This window comes from Phaseolus vulgaris, chromosome 7, assembly GCF_000499845.2.
Source record: "Phaseolus vulgaris cultivar G19833 chromosome 7, P. vulgaris v2.0, whole genome shotgun sequence".
NCBI classification, from domain to species: Eukaryota; Viridiplantae; Streptophyta; class Magnoliopsida; order Fabales; family Fabaceae; genus Phaseolus; species Phaseolus vulgaris.
Genome location: NC_023753.2, coordinates 23,837,651 through 23,857,018, shown reverse-complemented (window position 1 = coordinate 23,857,018; position 19,368 = coordinate 23,837,651). Strand labels below are relative to the sequence as shown.

The 19,368-nt window shown below is 30.9% G+C and overlaps 1 protein-coding gene across 3 annotated transcripts; it reads right to left on the bottom strand.

Moving 5' to 3' along the window:
- Positions 1 to 9,090: 9,090 nt before the first annotated feature.
- Positions 9,091 to 15,353, bottom strand: LOC137828715 (SEC12-like protein 1). Of its 3 annotated transcripts, none has more exons than XM_068635398.1 (11): positions 15,314 to 15,353; positions 14,476 to 14,751; positions 13,948 to 14,048; positions 13,165 to 13,297; positions 12,976 to 13,067; positions 12,578 to 12,677; positions 12,415 to 12,487; positions 12,179 to 12,299; positions 10,714 to 10,833; positions 9,619 to 9,689; positions 9,091 to 9,518 (listed from the first exon to the last, which is right to left on the bottom strand). In XM_068635398.1, exons 2-11 carry the CDS (start codon positions 14,650 to 14,652, stop codon positions 9,322 to 9,324), a joined length of 1,185 nt encoding a protein of 394 aa, XP_068491499.1. In that variant the 5' UTR covers positions 14,653 to 14,751; positions 15,314 to 15,353; the 3' UTR covers positions 9,091 to 9,321. The 3 variants fall into 3 exon arrangements, with proteins under 3 accessions (XP_068491499.1, XP_068491497.1, XP_068491498.1); XM_068635396.1 differs by having other exon boundaries at positions 14,899 to 15,317; XM_068635397.1 differs by lacking the exon at positions 15,314 to 15,353 and adding an exon at positions 14,875 to 14,918.
- Positions 15,354 to 19,368: the final 4,015 nt, after the last annotated feature.

Sequence of the window (19,368 nt, the reverse complement as noted above, 5' to 3'; positions counted from 1 at the left end):
TTTCTAAAAATTCACATTCATCAAAATTTATAAATTTTCGTAAAATTCAACCACTGCTACAAAACGTGTACCCAAAAGTTATTCTTTTCACTAACAAGAAATTGTTATTTTAAACAAACACGGTTTTTCTTCTTCTTCTCTTTACACATCTGTTTTTACTTTAACTTTTTAAGAGATATTTTCTTACAAACTATTTTTGTTATGCACGTACATCTCATGTAATCAAAACAAGTTCCACGTAAATAATAAATAATAAATAAACTATAATATATTCCTTCATAAAGATAATTTTTTCCTTATAATTGGTGTATATACATTTTTTCCTATATCTTATTTTATCTTTTAATTTTTAAAATTATGAGAAGAAACATTTTCTCATTTTATATGAATCACTTAAAAATATTTTTTTTTTATTGTTTTAAATTAATGTTAAGAAACAATTTTATATATTTTTAAGAAATAGAGAAAGAAGGAAGAAAGAAAGAAAAAAAAAAAGAAAGAGAAAAAGATATCTTTATTTCTATTATTAAGTGAAATCATATTTTTTTTTTATTTACAGTGAATCCTGACCTTAATTTAAATCACTAATAATAATAATAATATACAATCATATCTATCCTATTATAAATTACTCATATGCATATAATATATATATATATATATATAAAAGAGTAATAAATTTGTCACCAATCTTAATTTATATAATTTAAACACGTCGGCACTTTAATTAAAAAACATCAAAATTATTTTCAGAAAATTAGAAAAAGTTAGAAAAAATTAAAAATTAATGAGATTTAAAGCAATAATTAAATAATTAACTCAATATAACTTAAAATTGTAATTTTTATTATATTTAAAAAATAATATTTTGCTAAAGCAAACATGGGATCTCAGAATAGGTAAGGATATAAATGAAAATCATAATTAGATTGAAAAAAAATCATTAGAATATAACTTTTTCGCAACTTAATTATTTTTCTAAGAATAATCTTATAACAAGCAAGAAAATATCATATTCCTAAATTCTTATTCTCAAATTTACATTCCCAATAACTTTATTGGTTTCTTGAGAATTATTTTGTAAAGTTCAAGAGTCTATAACATTATTGAAAATTTTAAACATATTTTCAAAAACAGTTTTATAATAAATATTTATAATGCGATCAACCATATAGTGAAGAAATAACAATCATTCAAGAAATCAATCGAACAGATGAGAAAATCCTAAACAAGGTAAAGGAGAAAAAACAAAGAGAAAAAATAAAGTGGAAATCTGAATAGCAAATCAATGGAAAAAAACTGAATATTATTGGATTTATAAGAGTATTTATATGTACTTGTCAAATAGCAAAACATAGATGACAAACAAAAAACCAAAAGCCCAATGATGGTGGCCCAAGAATTTTATCATCCCCCGACCAGTTTGGACTGGAGCTCTTTATGTATTGTAGGAGCAAGAGTTTTGGTAAGGATGTCTGCAATCTGCATAGAGGAAGAGATGGAAAGCAACTTGAGAAGGTCATCATTAATCTTGTCTCGAACGATGTGACAGTCAATCTCAATGTGTTTGGTGCGCTCATGAAAGACTTGATTTGAAGCAATGTGTATTGCAGATTGGTTGTCACGGTAGATGGTTGCTGGTTGGATATAGGGATGTCCAAGGTCTTGAAGGATGTAGGTTAGCCATTGAATCTCACAGGTGGTTGTGGCTAAGGCTCTATATTCTGCTTCAGAAGAACTCTTGGAAATGGTTTTTTGTTTCTTGGATTTCCATGAGACAAGAGAATCACCCAAGAAGATGGAGTAACCAGTTACAGATTTTCGGGTTTCAGGATAAGTAGCCCAATCTGAGTCATTGAAACTACGAAGTTGGAGAGTGTTGTTGCTGTGAAAGAAAATGCTATTCTCAGGGTTGCCTTTCAAGTACCGAAGAAGGCGAAAAGCAGCTTGTTGATGGAGATTGGTAAGAGAGGAAATAAACTGCTTAGGTTGTTGACAACAAAGGTAATGTCAGGCCGTGTGTTGGTGAGGTATTGAGCTTGTCAATGAGTCTTCTATATGCAGAGGTTTCAATGTCAGTGAGTCTTGTACCATAGGAGGAGGAAAGCCGAGATGAGTGAACCATGGGTGTAGACATAGGAGCAGAGTTGATCATGCCAGTGTCATGAAGAAGGTCCAGCACGTATTTTCGTTGACAGATGTGGAGCCCTTGGCTGTTTCTGGCAACCTCCAGGCCCAAAAAATAAGTGAGGTCTCCTAGATTCTTGATTTTGAATTGAATGTCCAACAAAGAGGTGATGTTGGTAATTTCCTCATGATCATCACCAAATCATCAACATACACAAGAATAATGGTTATGTTAGGTCCATTATGGTTTAAAAAGAGAGAGTGATTAGTGTTAGAATATATGGCCTTAAACGAGAGGGGGGTGATTTGTTTAAGAGGGATTTTCGCAAACTTTGAAGGTATAATGAAAATCAATGCTGAATGACAGAGAAAGAAATCAAAGAAACAAAGAACCAAAATTGTTTCAAGATGATATCAAAAAAACAATCGGTTGTTTTTATCAGCAGTTTATAAAAACAACTTAAAAACAGAATTTAAAGGGTTAAGGGTAAGAGATAAGCATGCAAGCAATTTATACTGGTTCGCTCTTACACCAAGAGCTACATCCAGTCCCTAGAAACCACTGGGTATTCCACTATGCAATCAAAACCAGATTACAAACACCACACACCAAAGTAGTGACCTTGAACCCCTCAAGAAACACACTACCTTTGGCAAACCACACCAAGAATGTTGATCTTGAACCCCTCAAGAACACACAACACTCCTTGGCAACACAACTACAGAAATACAGTAATCAAGGAAGAAGGGAATAGAATACACCTGGGTATTACAAAGCTTAAAGATCAGAATTACAACCCAATCCTATTCCACACACTTAAGAATGATCCAAAGCTCTTTTCAAATCTTGGAAAAACTGTTTTGATAAACTCTTTCTGTTACTTCAAGATTAGGAGCGTAAAACTACCTTTATATAGACCAACCAAGTGGTCAAAAGCATTTAATAAAGGAGCCAAGTTAGTTAGGATCATTTAAAACATATTAAAACCGCTTAACAGAATTCTGTTAAGGTTTTCAGGAAAACAATCGGTTGTTTTGTCGAAACAATCGATTGTTTTGGTTTGACAGCAAAGTCAACCAAGTTTTTCAAAAACAGCTAAGGCAAAAACAACCTGTTGAATTTTTTATAGCTTTTTAGAAAACTCATCTTTTCAAAAGGTTAAAGATTCAAATGAACTTGGATCAAATTAAGGAGTGAATTAACAAGTTTCAAACAACTAGACAACACACACACACCTAGCAGCAAGGTCTTCAAGCTTTCCTCTTGGATTTGGAGACATCAAAGCATCTTGTTCAACAATTAGCAGAGGATAAAATGTAGTTATTTGAAAGTAAAAATTGAGACAGTTTTGCATACCATTGACGGTCGACCTGGCGAAGGCCATAAAGTGATCTTTGTAATTTGCAGACATGTTGAGGAGATGGAAGTTTGAAGCCTGGCGGTGGTTGCATGTAGACTTCCTCAAGGAGGTCACCATGGAGGAAGGCATTATTCACATCAGGTTGTTTAAGAATCCAGTTTTGAGAAGTAGCAACAACAAGTAAAAGTCTTAAAGTGGTTAGTTTTGCTACAGGAGCAAAAGTATCTAAGAAGTCAAGACCTTCTAATTGTGTGTAGCCTTTTGCTACCAATCGTGCTTTGTGGCGATCAATGGTGCCATCAGATTTGTGTTTTACCTTAAAAATTCATTCGCAACCAATGGTTTTCTTTCCTGGAGGGAGAGTAGTGATCTGCCATGTATTGTTAGCATTAAGAACATTAAGCTCTTCTTGCATTGCTTGTTTCCAGCAAGAATGCTTAGAAGCCTCGGTTTAGGAGTTGGGTTCATTGTTAGAAGATATAGAAAAAAATAGTCTTTTTGAAAGAGGGTGAGAGAACATTATAGGAAAGAAATTTATGAATGGGATACCGATTACTTACAGTGTTGGCAGCGGGTAAACAGGTCTGGAAGTCCTCTAAATAGGAAGGGAGTCGTCTTTGTCTACTGGAGCATCTAGGTGGAATGATGTTGTCTTCATTGTGAGTGATGGGAGTCTCGTGCTCATGATTTTGACAGTTATAATCAAACAAGATATCATCATAGAATGTATTATAGTCAGCAGGAATGGGTAAAGATAAAGTGTCGGGGCCCTGTGTGTCATCATGATTCAATTTATATGGAAAATGATGTTCATGAAATATCACATGTCTTGAAATTTCAATGCGATGATACTTTAAATTTAAGATAATGTAACCTTTGGTATTATGTGGAAAACCGAGAAAGATGCCATGAACAAACCTAGTATCTAATTTCTTTCGATTAGCATGAATGGTAGTAGAATAATAAGAGCAGCCAAAAACACGTAAGGAAGAGATATCACAAGGTTTTCGAAATTTTTTTTTCATATGGAGCAATATCTTGTAAAAGGGGAGTATGTGTAGTATATGTGCAATTTATGAGGAAAACAACATGTTGGACAGCGAAGTCCCAAAAAATATGAGGTAAATTTGCTTGAAACAGTAAAGCGCAAGTCATGTTTAAAATGTGTTGGTGTTTACATTCAACTATACCATTTTGCTTAGGTGTTTCTATGCAAGTAGTTTGATGAACTGTGCCTTTGGAAGCAATAAAGGTTTTTATGGAAAATTCAGCGCCATTATCAGAACAAATGCATTTGATGTTAGTTTTAAATTGATTTTCAGCATAAGCAAAAAAGTTTATGAGATGGGTGCGAACTTCAAATTTAGCATGCAACAATATAGTCCATGTATAACGAGAAAAATCATCCACAATATTAAAAAAATAACGAAAACCTTGCATAGATGTAGCAGAATAGGGTCCTCAAATATCAACATGAATGATGTCAAAGATAGCAGTAGTGTGAGAAGTGCTTAGAGTAAATGGAAGTTTTCTTTGTTTTGCACGATTACAAATATCACACATATGAGTTTTATCAGCAGAAACAAAAGGGTATTGACTTTTCAAGACATGCAACCTTTCATCAGAGGGATGCCCCATTCTACAATGCCATAAATTATTTTCCTTAACAGTGTAAGAGACAAAAGGAATAAAATTGTGTGTGGCAGTGTGAAAAATAGAAGAGTTAAAGATGAACAAGCCAGCCAATATGCTTTTTGGAGAGGTTGTCCTGTATAAGACAATGTGTGGGGTAAAAGATCAAGGTACATTTTAAGTGTAGAGACAATTTAGAAACAGATATAAGATTGCATGTAAATTGAGGGATGTACAACACATCAAGAAGATAAAGTTTATTTGTAAAAACAATTGTCCCATAATAGTTTGCAAAAGCATGTTGGCCATTTGGTAAATTGATCAGGACAAGTTTAATAGTTTGACAAGAGGTGAAAGCAGATAAGACAATACAAACGTGATCAGTGGCACCAAAATCAACAATCCAGGAATTATGACAATGATTTAAAGAGGTAAAGGAGTGTTTACTCGTTGAAGACGACTCATGTGCGTTGGGGTTTGCAGAGAAGGAGCCCACTTGATTCACTTGATTCTGCCTCAAAACATCATTGAGAATTTGAAGTTGATGAGCAGTTAGATGGTAATCACGTTTTTCATGTTCTTTTGGACAAGGCTCAAAGAAAACTCTATAAGTAGTAACAAGACTATTAATCCGACTAGTCCTATTGTTGTTATAGAATTTGTACCCAGGAGGGTAGCCATGTTTCTTGTAACAGGTATCCACAGTGTGACAATTCCTGTTACAGTGCGTGCAAACCTTTCTAGTGTTGGATTTTGAGTTCCTATTGTCTTGATTAGGGAACCCAACCTTTTTAAAACAAACATTTTCAGTATGCCCATGCTTACCACAAAAAGTGCACAGTGTAGATGAGGACGTCCTAGTGGAATTAGCATTGTTAATACTAGAGATGCTAACAGAGATGTTATTTGTTAATTTCCTTTCTTGTTGGGCAACAAGAGAAAAAACTTTGATATAGGTGGAATTGGTTCCATGAGTAAAACGTGTGATCTAATGTTATTGTACTGATCATTTAACCCTCTCAAAAATTGCATAGCATGATCTTCATATTTTCTTTGACTTATGATAGAATTGACCGAGTAAGAATATTTTACAGAACATGTGCATATGGGGATAGGCCTAAAATTATCCAACTCGTTCCAAATTATCCTTAATTTTGTAAAATACTCAGTCACAGATAAATCCCCCTGGTTTAAAGAGGCTACTTCTAGTTGAAGATTAGAAATCCTAGATAGGTCACCCTGAGAGTATTTGGTTTTTAAATCATTCTAGATGTCTAGGGCAACATCCATCCAGATAATGCTTTGCCGAATAGGGAGGGAGACAGAGTGTACTAACCATGAGACTACCATATTATTGCATCTGTTCCAGGATGAGAAATTATGATGATCTTTTTTTGGGCAAGGATGCGTTCCAAGAACGAACTCCACTTTGTTTTTAGCATTTAGTGTCATCAAGATCGAGCGACTCCAGGAGTGGTAATTGGAAGCGTCCAACACCGGTGAGACGAGCGGTGCAAAGGGGTTCTCACTAGGATGAAGGTAGAGGTAACTATTCGCCGGATCGGCTTGAGACGGAGACGACGAAGCGACGCATTCTTCCGCCATTACTGCAAAGAAAACCCATAGAAAGGATTCAAGAATAAGAAAGAAGAAAACAAGATTTCGGAGTGCGCAACAAAGCTCTTCAATTAAAGAGCTCTGATACCATAATGCGATCAACCATCATAGTGAAGAAATAACAATCAACCAAGAAACCAATCAACAGATGAGGAAACCCTAAACAAGGTAAAGGAGAAAGAACAAAGAGAAAAACAAAGTGGAAATCTGAATTGCAAATCAATGGCACGGAAAACTGAGTATTATTGGATTCATAAGAGTATTTATATGTATATGTCAAATAGCAAAACATAGATGACAAACAGAAAAACAAAAGCCCAACTATGGTGGCCCAATGTAAAAGGATTTTATCAATTTACACAATTAATATGATGTATGTAACTTCTAAAATGGGTAAATAAGTAATTTTTGTTTGTTTGAAATAATACAATGTATCTAAGTTTCAAGGTTAAATTGAAATAAGTTTAGTTTATTTTATTTTGACATTATTTAAACTAGCGAGAACGGGAACACAAACGCAAGAGCGTTTGGTTTCACATTTTTTGTTTAATATTAAAATTCGAATAAACAATGTTATTATTCACATATTTATATTAACAATATAAATTTATAGTACATTTTAATAAATATAAATATATATAAGAAGACACGTAAATTATCTAAGTGCACCTTTGTTATATTAGGAAGGAAACATAATCAACATAATAGTTATATAGTTTAAAAACAATTTAAAAATAGAGAAGAAAAACAGTTTCCAAAACAAACGAGTCAAAACTCAAAATCAAATTGTTTTGTGGTCCACAATTAACAACGGTAAGTGACAATAAATAAAATAAATTTTGAAAACTAAAAAACTGCTTTGTTAACGGTTGAAATTGCAAAATAACTAAAATAAATTAATAAAATAAAATAGAATATTCATAACTATATAATGACAATTGAAAAAAATGAGTCTAACACAACAACATACCAATTTCTCCACTCTTTTCAAATAACATGATGCATACCTAACAACCTTTAAGTGACAATAAATAAAATAAATTTTTAAAACTAAAAAATTATATTGTTAACCGTTGAAATTACAAAATGACAAAATAACCAAAACAAATTAATAAAATAAGATATTAATAAGAATAAAATAGGAATAAATTTATGTAAAAGAAAATTTATAATAATATGTAGGTATATATGTGACATTATTAGCTAGCTATTCTTTGATTTTCCTCTATATTTGTTTTCTAACATGTCTATCTAACTTAAAGTCTAAAATTCAAATACCAAAAAAAAAATAGTTCGTGGATTGATACTGAAAAAAATTGTTAAATTTTTTTATGTATTCGATTGTTTTGGTCAAATCCTTTCATGTAATTGATTATGTACCCTGTAGCTGTCTGTATGGGTGTGAAAATGAAAGCACTCTTTTTTTAAATAATTATTTAATACTTAGTTTACTTAACACAAATTTAATAAATATAATATAAAATAACGGCATATTGCACCTTCATGCTCATGTAAATTAAATGATTTGCGCTTGTATATAATACATTAAAGTAAAATTAAGTGATAAATATTTAATATTTTTAAATTGTATAAAAAATTGTAGACTTAATGTATTTGATTAAAAAAAATTGAGTTAATGAAATTTAATTTTACAAAAAATCATTAAATAAAGTAAGATAGCCTTATTGTTGAAATAAGTGGTTCAATGAAAGCCAAGCATTCATGGAGTAATTTTTGCCCTCTTGTTGCTTATTTGGTTAAGAAAGTACTAAATCGATGGACAACACAAACACAATACATCTCCATTTTCCCCAAAAATAAAACATGCATTTAAAATCTTTTTTTTTCTTCTGCACTTCCATAACTTGTGGAATTCCATACTTCTTAAAATACTAAGAATACCTTTTATTTTGTTGATGTTTTTTATTTTGAAATGAGTGATCACTAGAACTCATGAATTATGGAATGAGAAGGTATTTTTGGATTACAAAATTCAGAAGATAATTTCAGATCCGGAATACCTTCAAAATTTTGTAATCCATAATATATTTCTTTAAAAAAAATATTTTAAATCATTGAATCTGAAAATAGTAAATAGAAAAAATATATTTCTGGATTGTAGAATCCAAAATATATTTTTTAAGGACAAAATGGTCTCTTAGATATTGGGGATGTACAGAGAAGCTATGAGCCTTTTCATCCTATGCCATAAACTGAATCCCTATCTGGCCGAGCATTTTAAATGAAATGCCCTAAACTTAAGAGGTTATCAAGTAGATCAAGAAACGAGAATAAGGAAAATGGAAAAATATCCAAAGATGTGCCTCTTCAATGGAACCCATCACATAGAAGCTACTACAAAACATCCTTAGTGGAATTTTCAAATTTAATGAAGCCAATTTGATTATTCGCAAAGTTTCTAAAATAAAATTACACATCAATAATGGTCTTTAGTTTCAAATTTTCCACCCAAAAAATAGAAGTAAATGCTTGGAATATCAGTGAAGTGGCTAAATATACAAGGGCTTAGATAAATGTTGATACAACAGCAGAGCACTGAAGACAATCAAGAATTTGAGTGTTGTCACATATCAACTGGTCCCCAAACATTTTGATCGTCATAAGACTGGGGATCTCTCAAGACAGGTTTAAACCTTGGTCTTGCAGGTTGGTCTTTGCCCATGGGAAATTTCCAAAATGAATCAGAGTTCTCAAAGAATATGTAAAATGCAACAGCTGATGCTAAAAATAGTCCCAAAAGCACCAAATAGATCTGCCACTCTGCAGGTTTGGAAGGATATTTAAAATGTCAAATTAAATAAAATTATTGTATGCCATTAGAAGGAAGAAGGGATGGGTGCATCTGTGTAAGAGAGAGAACCTTTCCAATCTTTAGGTACAGTCAGCTTAGTGACCAGCGCTCCCCATTCTGCTGAGGTTGTCAGAACAACCCTGAACAACAAAACCCGGGTTAGACAAAAATGGTAGATTTATTAGGTTAATTCGGTGAATAACTTACTAATGTGAAATTAGTGCCAATCATCATGCAATCAACCAAGGTTCAATTTCAAAAAAGTCCACATTTGATGAGGGGAAAATCCATTGCTAAAATTACTCACGATCTAAGGGAATGTAACCTATCCTAGATCCATTTCAGCTATAATCTGTCAGTTACACTGTGCCTTGCTAATCAGAACTAGTCCAGGGAACAGTCTCATCATCCAATATTATCTACACTCGTGATTTTTCGCCAAATCATTTGTCTTAAAATTCTAATTTAGAACCAACTCAACCTTCAAAAGCTAACTCATAGGGTGAGGGTTGTATGCGAGACTTAGTTTTTCCTAGTATTTTGCATACCGTTCTTCGCATGTACGATTTTGTGATTCTATGCTTCTGTCTGATTTTCCTTGATTTCTCAAACAAACTTGAGTCAAAACACAACCTAGTGTTTTTGAAAACCACTTATCATGCATACTTGTTACATCAACCCAATGTTTCGTAATAATAAATATATAGCTTCTAAATATTGGATCCTTGGATTATAAAATCCCAGAAATATGATAAGGGAGAAACTCAAGAGGATTGAGCATATTCTTCTTTATGTAACCATCTATCTTTTTGGCAGTTAACATATTCTCCTTAGCCTCTAGCTTTTTGTTTTGCAAGTATCACAAAGGCTAGTATAACTTTGCCTTTTTAACATTTACATAGTTCTTAAAAATACCCTTCACACTAACCACTATGTTCCCATTTTTGGTTTTAAAATTTGGGAAAAGAAGGCTTTAACAATTTACTCAAAATCTACATAAATCCGTACCCAATGAATGTTCCAATATTCAAATGAATAGCTTAGTCCCAACTTTGTGACCAATATTGAAAAAGAAGGAGGTTTAAGAAATATACTAAAAGCTTACATGGATTGATATTTATTTATCAGAGGTGCCAAATTAAACCGATAGAAGATAGAGACTACCTTTCCCGGGGACAGAACTCAAGTGATGAAATATTTGTACCCAGGTGCAGTCTTTTGCTATAATGGTATATCTGCATCTTCTTTACTTCGACTACACATATGTCTCCATCCTTACTGCCCCTGGATTCAAAGAAGTTTAATGAGTTGAAGAAATGCAGGAGGCATATACCGTAGGCTGTAATGTGATATAGAAGTTAAGTGCAAATCATATCACAAGCTTGCAGGCCTTCAAATATTTTTAATCAAAACATTATAGTAATTTTTTGGTGAATATATAGTAGTTATTTTATAGCTGGTGCACTCCCGACTTTGGTTTACAAGTGCACTACATTTAAACATTTTTTTATAATTATGAAAGAAGCAATCGCTTACTCTTCCTTTAACAAACAACTACCCAGGAAAAAAACAAAAAAAAAGTTGACAAAGGCAAGCCACGATTGAAAAAAATAGAATCAGAGACATCATCTTAGGTCATACTGTTTACAGGGAAAATGAGTGTTGAAAAAGCTATTACGATTATAAAAGGAAATAGGATCAATCTGACACAAAATGAGTTTTAAACAAGTTAATTTATCTGTAGTTTGCAAACAACTTTTCAACCACTTATGCATTAAATTGGAGATATGGTTAACACAAACTAAAAAACTTTGCAGTTATGCGGAAGAAAATGATTGGTAGTTCTATCACCCAGATGACTAATGTGTGCAAAGTTAAAAATGATTCACAAGAAAAGACATAAATATAATTAGTGCAACATAAATATAAATGTCAAGCTATAGTAGATCAGAAAGAGACAAAGTAATAAGATGGAAAAGTTTGGTCAATTCTAATACCGTTTTCTTCACTCCTTAACAGTTTTAGCAACATGGACAAAATCACAATATGTTTAATAATTTAGATATACTAATATAGACAAGGTGTTCTATACAAATTAAGAAAGCGACTGCGTTTTTTTACATAAGGAAGACTCTACATGGGAATCTCAACATCATAGTAAGATTAATTTAAATTTAAAACAAAAACTTCTTTTTGTGATCATGTATTCATTGAAGAACTTCCTGGTCAACATTTTTAGGTTAGGATATTTACTTCCTGGTTATCGTGACAGAAGTTATAGTTTTGATTATTATGGAGTGGTTTGTTTAACCTAGGGAGAAGTCAGGTAAACAAAATACATTCCTGGTCAACATTTTTAGACTGGGATATTTACTTTTGAATCAGATAACGCACGGGGGAGGAGAATAAAGGATTTCTTCCAGTATGTAGAACTGCTTGGCATAACAGAAGGCAATTGAATAGCAATTGTGTGGGACAAAACAAAAGAAATAAAAATTCTAAATCCTAAAGATAAGACTTGCAATAGTCACATGTCTCAAGAAATTTTCAAAATCAAAACTGACAAAAGATTAAGGAAGAATATTGACCAATGACCAAACATAAGCCCAAAATTCAGAATGTAACTTACAGAGAAAGGTATTTCCCATCTTGGCTAATGGACATTACTGAAGCAGACTTTCTAATCAGCCTCTTATGCCCAACTTTTTTCCATGAGCTAATATCATAAACTGAAGTAACTGAAGTATCACCTGCACGAAGACAGAAGTGTCTATAATAAAGGCCAAGCTCTGCTGGTCAAATAGATTTGAAGAATATTCAAATTACTACTATAGAATAAACACTAGAGACTAGATACTCTTATACCTTTTTGAACAGAGCAAAATAGAAATGGTTTTGTTCCGTCCTTGGAAAATCGACACAGTTCAATCTTTTCATCCTAAAGAGACAGAACGAAATTTTTGGATCATGCAATATAAGTAACTGCTTACAGATCTTGCCAAAGGTCCTTAAATCAAATATACCATACCGACTGGCGAGACAAAGTAGTCAATGGAACGCCATCTTCAATCTTCCAGATTCTTGCAGACCCATCAGTAGAAGTTGAAGCTAGAAATTCTGAGTCTAGACTGACGTATGAGAAAAATGAAAGGCAGTAGAGTAGGTATCAATGTCTTCAAAGTTTCCGGCTTAAGATATTTACAAAGTAACATACTTTTATTATCTAAATACATAAAAGATCATATATCCACAGTGAAGTTATTGCCGGCATGAAAGTGCAAAGCAAAAATTATCTTATCTCATCGTAAGAACTCCAAATAAGATTACTATAGTTACTAACTCTATCAATTACTTTTAAAATTTACTAGATGTGTGGATTAGTGCATCTTTTAGAAGGATCCAACTAGATTTGTTTATTATACCTACCTAAAATCCATATCCCGGACTGATTTGTGTGCTCTTGGTTCATCCAAAATCACGCCCATACTAGGCCACTGCATAATTCTCAGATGTCCATCCTACACTTGTTAAAGACAGAAAATCAAACATACAGGATCAAACTCAATACTGCACAGAAAATAAAATCAATTGGCTGGATTCTAGAGCTATGCTTACCAACCCACCAGCAGCAAATTTAGACCCATCAACACTAAAACTAATGCATTTCTGGGGACCAATGCCCTGTAGAGGAGCGAGTTCCTTAGCCAACAACTTCATGTTTGTTTCACGACCATACAGCTCAAACAATCTACAAGCATGGAAAAATAATTCAATCCTTATATTTATTTGAATTAAGAACCATGGGAGGATCTCCCACCCAAGATTATACATCTAGAGGCTAGAGAGCAAGTTTATAGGCTGGACCAGACATGTGGGGGTGAGCAAACATCAAGACTGAATATGCTTTCATATCGCATTAGAATTTAAAATAAAATGGGTCTTACAAAACCTCAAAAAGTTAACTCAAGTGGGGAGGACTGCCAAAGTCATTATAAAGTGTACTTTGGCCATATAACCAACTGAGTAGTTTCTTCACACGGTATTCAAAGAAGACAGACATCATATGATGAAAATAGCTAGAGGCAAAAATTCAGCTATCTACACTTCAGAAACAACAATAACTACTATGTCAGACATTCACCTAGTTTCTGGGTAAAAAAAGAACAAAAAACTGTGCAAAAGAAGTTTGGTAGACTTGAGCCTACAGTATTATTTTGCCCGTTGAGTAGTTAAAGGAAGATAATATGTTGTTGGACGTCTGATTATGAGATTATTGAAAGTAGAAGGGGCTGCTAATTTTAGATATGCAAGTTGAGACACAGCATTAAAGTATTTCATCGGATGGATATATATAGAAGAACAAAGTTTCAATCCCAAAAGCTCTGAAAAGGAACTTACTTGCAGCTACCATTGCTGAAAGCACACACAAAGTCATCCCCACTAGGGTGAACTGCAAGAGCATCAGGATCACCTTCCTCTGCTTCCAATACATAGGTGGTCTGAAATATCAAACAAATAAAAACATCATTAAAACAAAAGCAAAAGCCCATACATGCTTTGCTTCCATTCAGCAACCCAGAAACTCAACACTGAATATTTTTCAACAACAGAATTCGTGCATAATATCTACTTCCACCAACTATCTGCTTCAGGGAGGAAAACATAAACAGTTTCAGCAAGAAGCCAAAAGGATAAACACAAACTCGAATGTCTCACTCAGAATCTACATGCTCAGACATCCACAAACACAACACATTAAGAAACACAACAGTTTCTCAACTTACATTAAAAAGGGCCAGGACAAAGCAAATTAATGTTTCGAATGATCACACTACACAATATAGGATAAATTACAGACGCATGCATGCATAAACACACAAAAGACACACATGGTTGATATGTATGTTCAGAGTTTTAGAGATATACCAGAGGAGAGGTACACAAAGAAATGGTTTTAGGGTCGAAGGAGAAAATCTCGAGGAGAGCAGGACAAGAATTGCCACGCCTTGACCTTCCCAACACCACCAAATTCACATTCTCGGGCCTCCGAATCCACGACCCGCAGGTAACCGGACCCTGCGGTGACCCTTCATCATTTCCCATACAAAGTGTTCGAAAATTGAATACCCAGATTCCAAGTTCGTTTCTTTTTCCAATTGAGGTGCAACAAATGGAACTCTTGGACGATCGCTGAATTAATTCCTATGCAAATTTAAATAGAAATGTCAGAGAAGAAGAGAACCCCATATAAAAAAAAAGTCAAAAAGCATAGAAAGAGGCTTTGGCCTGTTCTATTTAATCACTAACTAGCAATAAATTAAGCACCCATTCAAAACAGACATGTCTGACCTTTTGATGTGAGTAGTAGGTATGCACAATTGGAGGGTTTTATGATGATGTTAGTTTTCAAGATGTGAAAATAAAATTTATAGAAAATATTAGGGTTGGAAAATTTGAAGCGATTTGTTTAATGGAAGATGGGTCCAGTAGAAGGATGATGGAAGAAACATTGTCAACTATGAAAATATTCGCTTAAGATTCCGCGACATTAGCGCCAAGTTGTTACTATGAGCCGTAAGGGGACAATAGAAAAATTGTTTGGCACTGTTGTGTGTATGTGCAGAGGGTTACACTGATTTAAATGATTAATTTTCATTGAAGATACCTAATTTGACTCCATTGGAAGCAATGATAAGTTGATGACCATAAAAAATCATATTAAGAAAGTAGAGTTGTGAAATCGCATGTCAGTCAGGAACCTCACCACCAAGAAGATGCGCAAGGGAAGGCACTGCACGATTAATGGAGTAGACTTGAAAAAAATACATGGTATTTTATATCAGAGTATTGGTTTGACTAAGAAATTGATTTCATTCAAATTTATAACGTAATTTTTATTAGATTAAAATATATATAATTTATAGTTTTATTATTTTTATAAATAATTATTCCGATACGCAATTTTTATTTTTATCATTATAAAATTATTAAATAAAAAATAAAAAATTAATCTTCAATTATTCCATATTTATATTATATATTTATTGATATATTTATATTAATATTTTTCAAACTAAATAATAAATATTTTTTTATCAACAAAGGATTTTTTCAACTTTTATATCTCGTTTATTGTTTTCTAAGCATTCTAATTTTTTTCACTTTCTTTTACTTTTTAAGTTAATTCTATTTATTTATTTTAGTATTTTTTTTATTATCCATGCAATTTATACATTAATATTTATTGATATATTTCTATTAATATTTTTTTATTATCCTTGCAATCTATACATTAATATTTATATTAGTATTTATTGGTATATTTAAAATTAAATTAAATATTATTATTCACATATTTAAGAGTGTAAATTTATAATTTATTTTAATAAATACGAATATATTATATTAAATATAAAAATGATTATTTTTATAAATAATATTATAATTTAGTTTGATTTTGAAAACTGGGCTTTTCTGTTTTATTTAAGAATGATATTCCAAAACAAAATTATATAAATAAATATATATAAATTATTTAGCTTTTCTGTTTCTACTACTTGAAAATCTCTTAGTCACCAAACAACTTTATGTTTTTTTCTTCTTCCACTTTATTATGCCTTTTTGTTATTTTTATTTATTTCACGTTGTAATTCAATTTTTATTTTTCTTATAAAAATCAAATAAATCATAATACTTAGCAATCTATTTTTTTTTTAATCTTTATAAGAATATGCAAATAAAAAATAATACATAAAATTTGTAGATTTTTAAAATTAAAAAAATTATAAATGATATATTTTTATATAATTTGATTATTATTATAATTTAATTAATGAAGATATTCGTTAACAGTGATTTCTTTTTTTTAATAATATGCAAAAAAAAAAAAAAATCTTAAATATCGATGTTTATTTTTATTTGATCTTCCCTTTAAAAAATAATTTAATATTTTTTTATTTCAAATATATATATATATATATATATTTTATATAGATAGATAATTTGATATTTAAAGGATACAAATATACATATATTTATATTTTATTTAAATAAATATAAATATATATATAATAATAATAAAAATAAAAAATTGGATACATCGGTGGTGTAATAGCGTCTCTGTTTTTGCTAGTTATTATAAAATATTTTTCTAAAACAAAGATGTTTTCAGTGTAAACAATATTTTTTTATATTTTATGATTAGAATATTATTTTAGACTCAACATTTTTTACTTTTCATTATTAGGGTCTTATTTAAAGATTTACAATTTTAACTTTATTATAATATCAACATATTTTATGCCTTTTTTTTGTTTTCGTCGATGCATTTGGATGCTATGCATTTTCTTTTTCTTCACACAACTACACAGATTAATATTGATTAAACATAGGCTCGGAGGATTTTACATGCATACCCTTAATCCTAACAATATGCATGACATTCAAGTTCTTCAAGTTGTTTTCGTAGTTAGAGGCAACAACGTTACTCATGGAAGAGTAAGGCGGAAGAGGTAAAATTGATGGGATAATCGATTCTCATTGACATAGTTGAGCTATGAGAATCAATTTTGTGTTGGTTTTTTTTAGGAGAATCGACTCTCATTCAGGTTGATTTCATGGAAGAATCGAATTTGTCCTAGTGTTGCTTATGAATATCGATTATCGTTTACTTTGATTTCATGTGAGAATTGACTTTGTCCTAGTGTTGCTTATGAAAATCAATTCTCGTTTAGTTGATTTCATGTGAGAATCGATTTTCAATAGTTGTCGGTGTCTTTGAACCCAAAATCAAGTATTACCGATGGAAGAATCAATTTTATTCATTTGTTGGTTATGAGAATCGATTACGATGGTTCTTGAATACATGATATAATCAATTCTCATACTTTTGGTGTCCATAATCGATTTTGTGTGACGTGAAGACAAGGATCGATTTTCTCCTTCTCTTATTTTTATTGGAATGATTTTTTTTTTATATAATTTTTAATGAAGATTGAAATGCTTATAATTAATTTTGAATGTTTTAACAATTTTATATATTTTATATTTTTATTTAAATATAACATTAAATATTTAGAATTTGTATTTATTTAAGATTTTATATATTTTATATTTTTATTCAAAAAGGACATTAAATATTTAGGATTTGTATTTATTTAAGATTTTATATATTTTATATTTTTATTCAAAGAGGACATTAAATATTTAGGATTTGTATTTATTTAAGATTTTGAATATTTTAAAACTTTTATATGTTTAAGATTTTTATTTAAATAGGACTTTAAATATGGATTTGTATTTATTTAAGATTTAAATATTTTAGGAATTTATATATTTTATATTTTTATTTAAATAGGATATTAAATATTAAATATTAATATTTAATTATAATTTAAAATATTTAATTATTTATTTTTATGTTAAAGTTTCCAATTTTTACATATATAACCCTAATTATGTTACGTAACTCATATTTTTTCCGAAAATAATTATTCAACAGTATAAAAAAATAATTCACAACAATTTAATTAACTCAATTCTACAAAAAAAAATATATCATAATTTATTATTCAAATATTTTTTCATAACAATAGTAAAAAACAATAAATTTCCTCTTAACCATTACATCAATAAGAAACTTTAATAAATTATCCTCACAAATCCACACTAACATGCCTCAATCCAAACAACCTCACACATCCTCTCAAATCATCACAAATTCACTTTCTCCCCTCTCTAATCCAAACACAACCTTAGTGTAAAGGTTTTATAAAACTAAATAGTGTAAGCGTCTTTTAAAACAAAATCTTAAATTTAAGATAAGATAAAATGTCTCTTCACTCTCTTCTCTAAGCTAACTCTATTAGAAATATGGACTTAATTTACTTCATTGAAACCAACCATTCTCGTATTATTCTTAAGTTCCTCAAGTTTCACAAATTTAGTCTACAAATCCATACTATGATCATATTTTCCACAATGCATCAACTTAGCTTTTTCATTATTTTTAAGATTTCTTATGCTCTAGTATGTTTACATGCATGACTGGATTTTTTGAACGTTTAATTGTTGAGTTATTATCACACATGATGATTATGCTACCTTCTTAAACATGATTTACGTCTCTCAAACTCAATCACATAAATTGACATACACAAACAACAACAATCATGAATTATGTTTTAGTAGTTGAAAAAAAATAACAATTGGTTGTTTTTAGAAAACAATGACCATGCTCTTAGCTTAATAAGAAAACATAATCATATGTACTTTTAGAGTTTTTTTTTTATCTCATACATAATTGTGAAAGTAAACAAGTCTTTTGCTCCTCCCTTCTCATAAAAGATCTATTATTTAAGTACATTAATATTCTTTATGCAGTTTGTAAATGCAAATGTGTTGGTTTAGATGAATATTCCTAACTAAGATCACACTAAACCTTATATTGGACCTTGTAGTTTCACGATATATCAAACTTCCAATAATTTGCTTAAAACAAGTGTTATTGACAAGTACAATACAAATGTCATTGTCATCCTTACTATATCTATGTGTGAAGCAAAGTAAAAACTTTAGGATTTATTAGTTTCATGTTGTGCTGTTAAACTTGCCAGTTTCACCAAAATCGTTCAATTTTGTCTAAAAAATCTATTTCACTACATTTTCTTTTGTTTTAGTTGGCCAATCCAAGAGCTCCTAAGTTTGGTTCTATTTTATGAAGCTTATTTCAATGTATATAATATTCTTCCATTTCTCATGCTTCATAGTTTGTTTTGCCTTTGGTATGTATACACATGTTATGCAACCCCAAACTCGAAG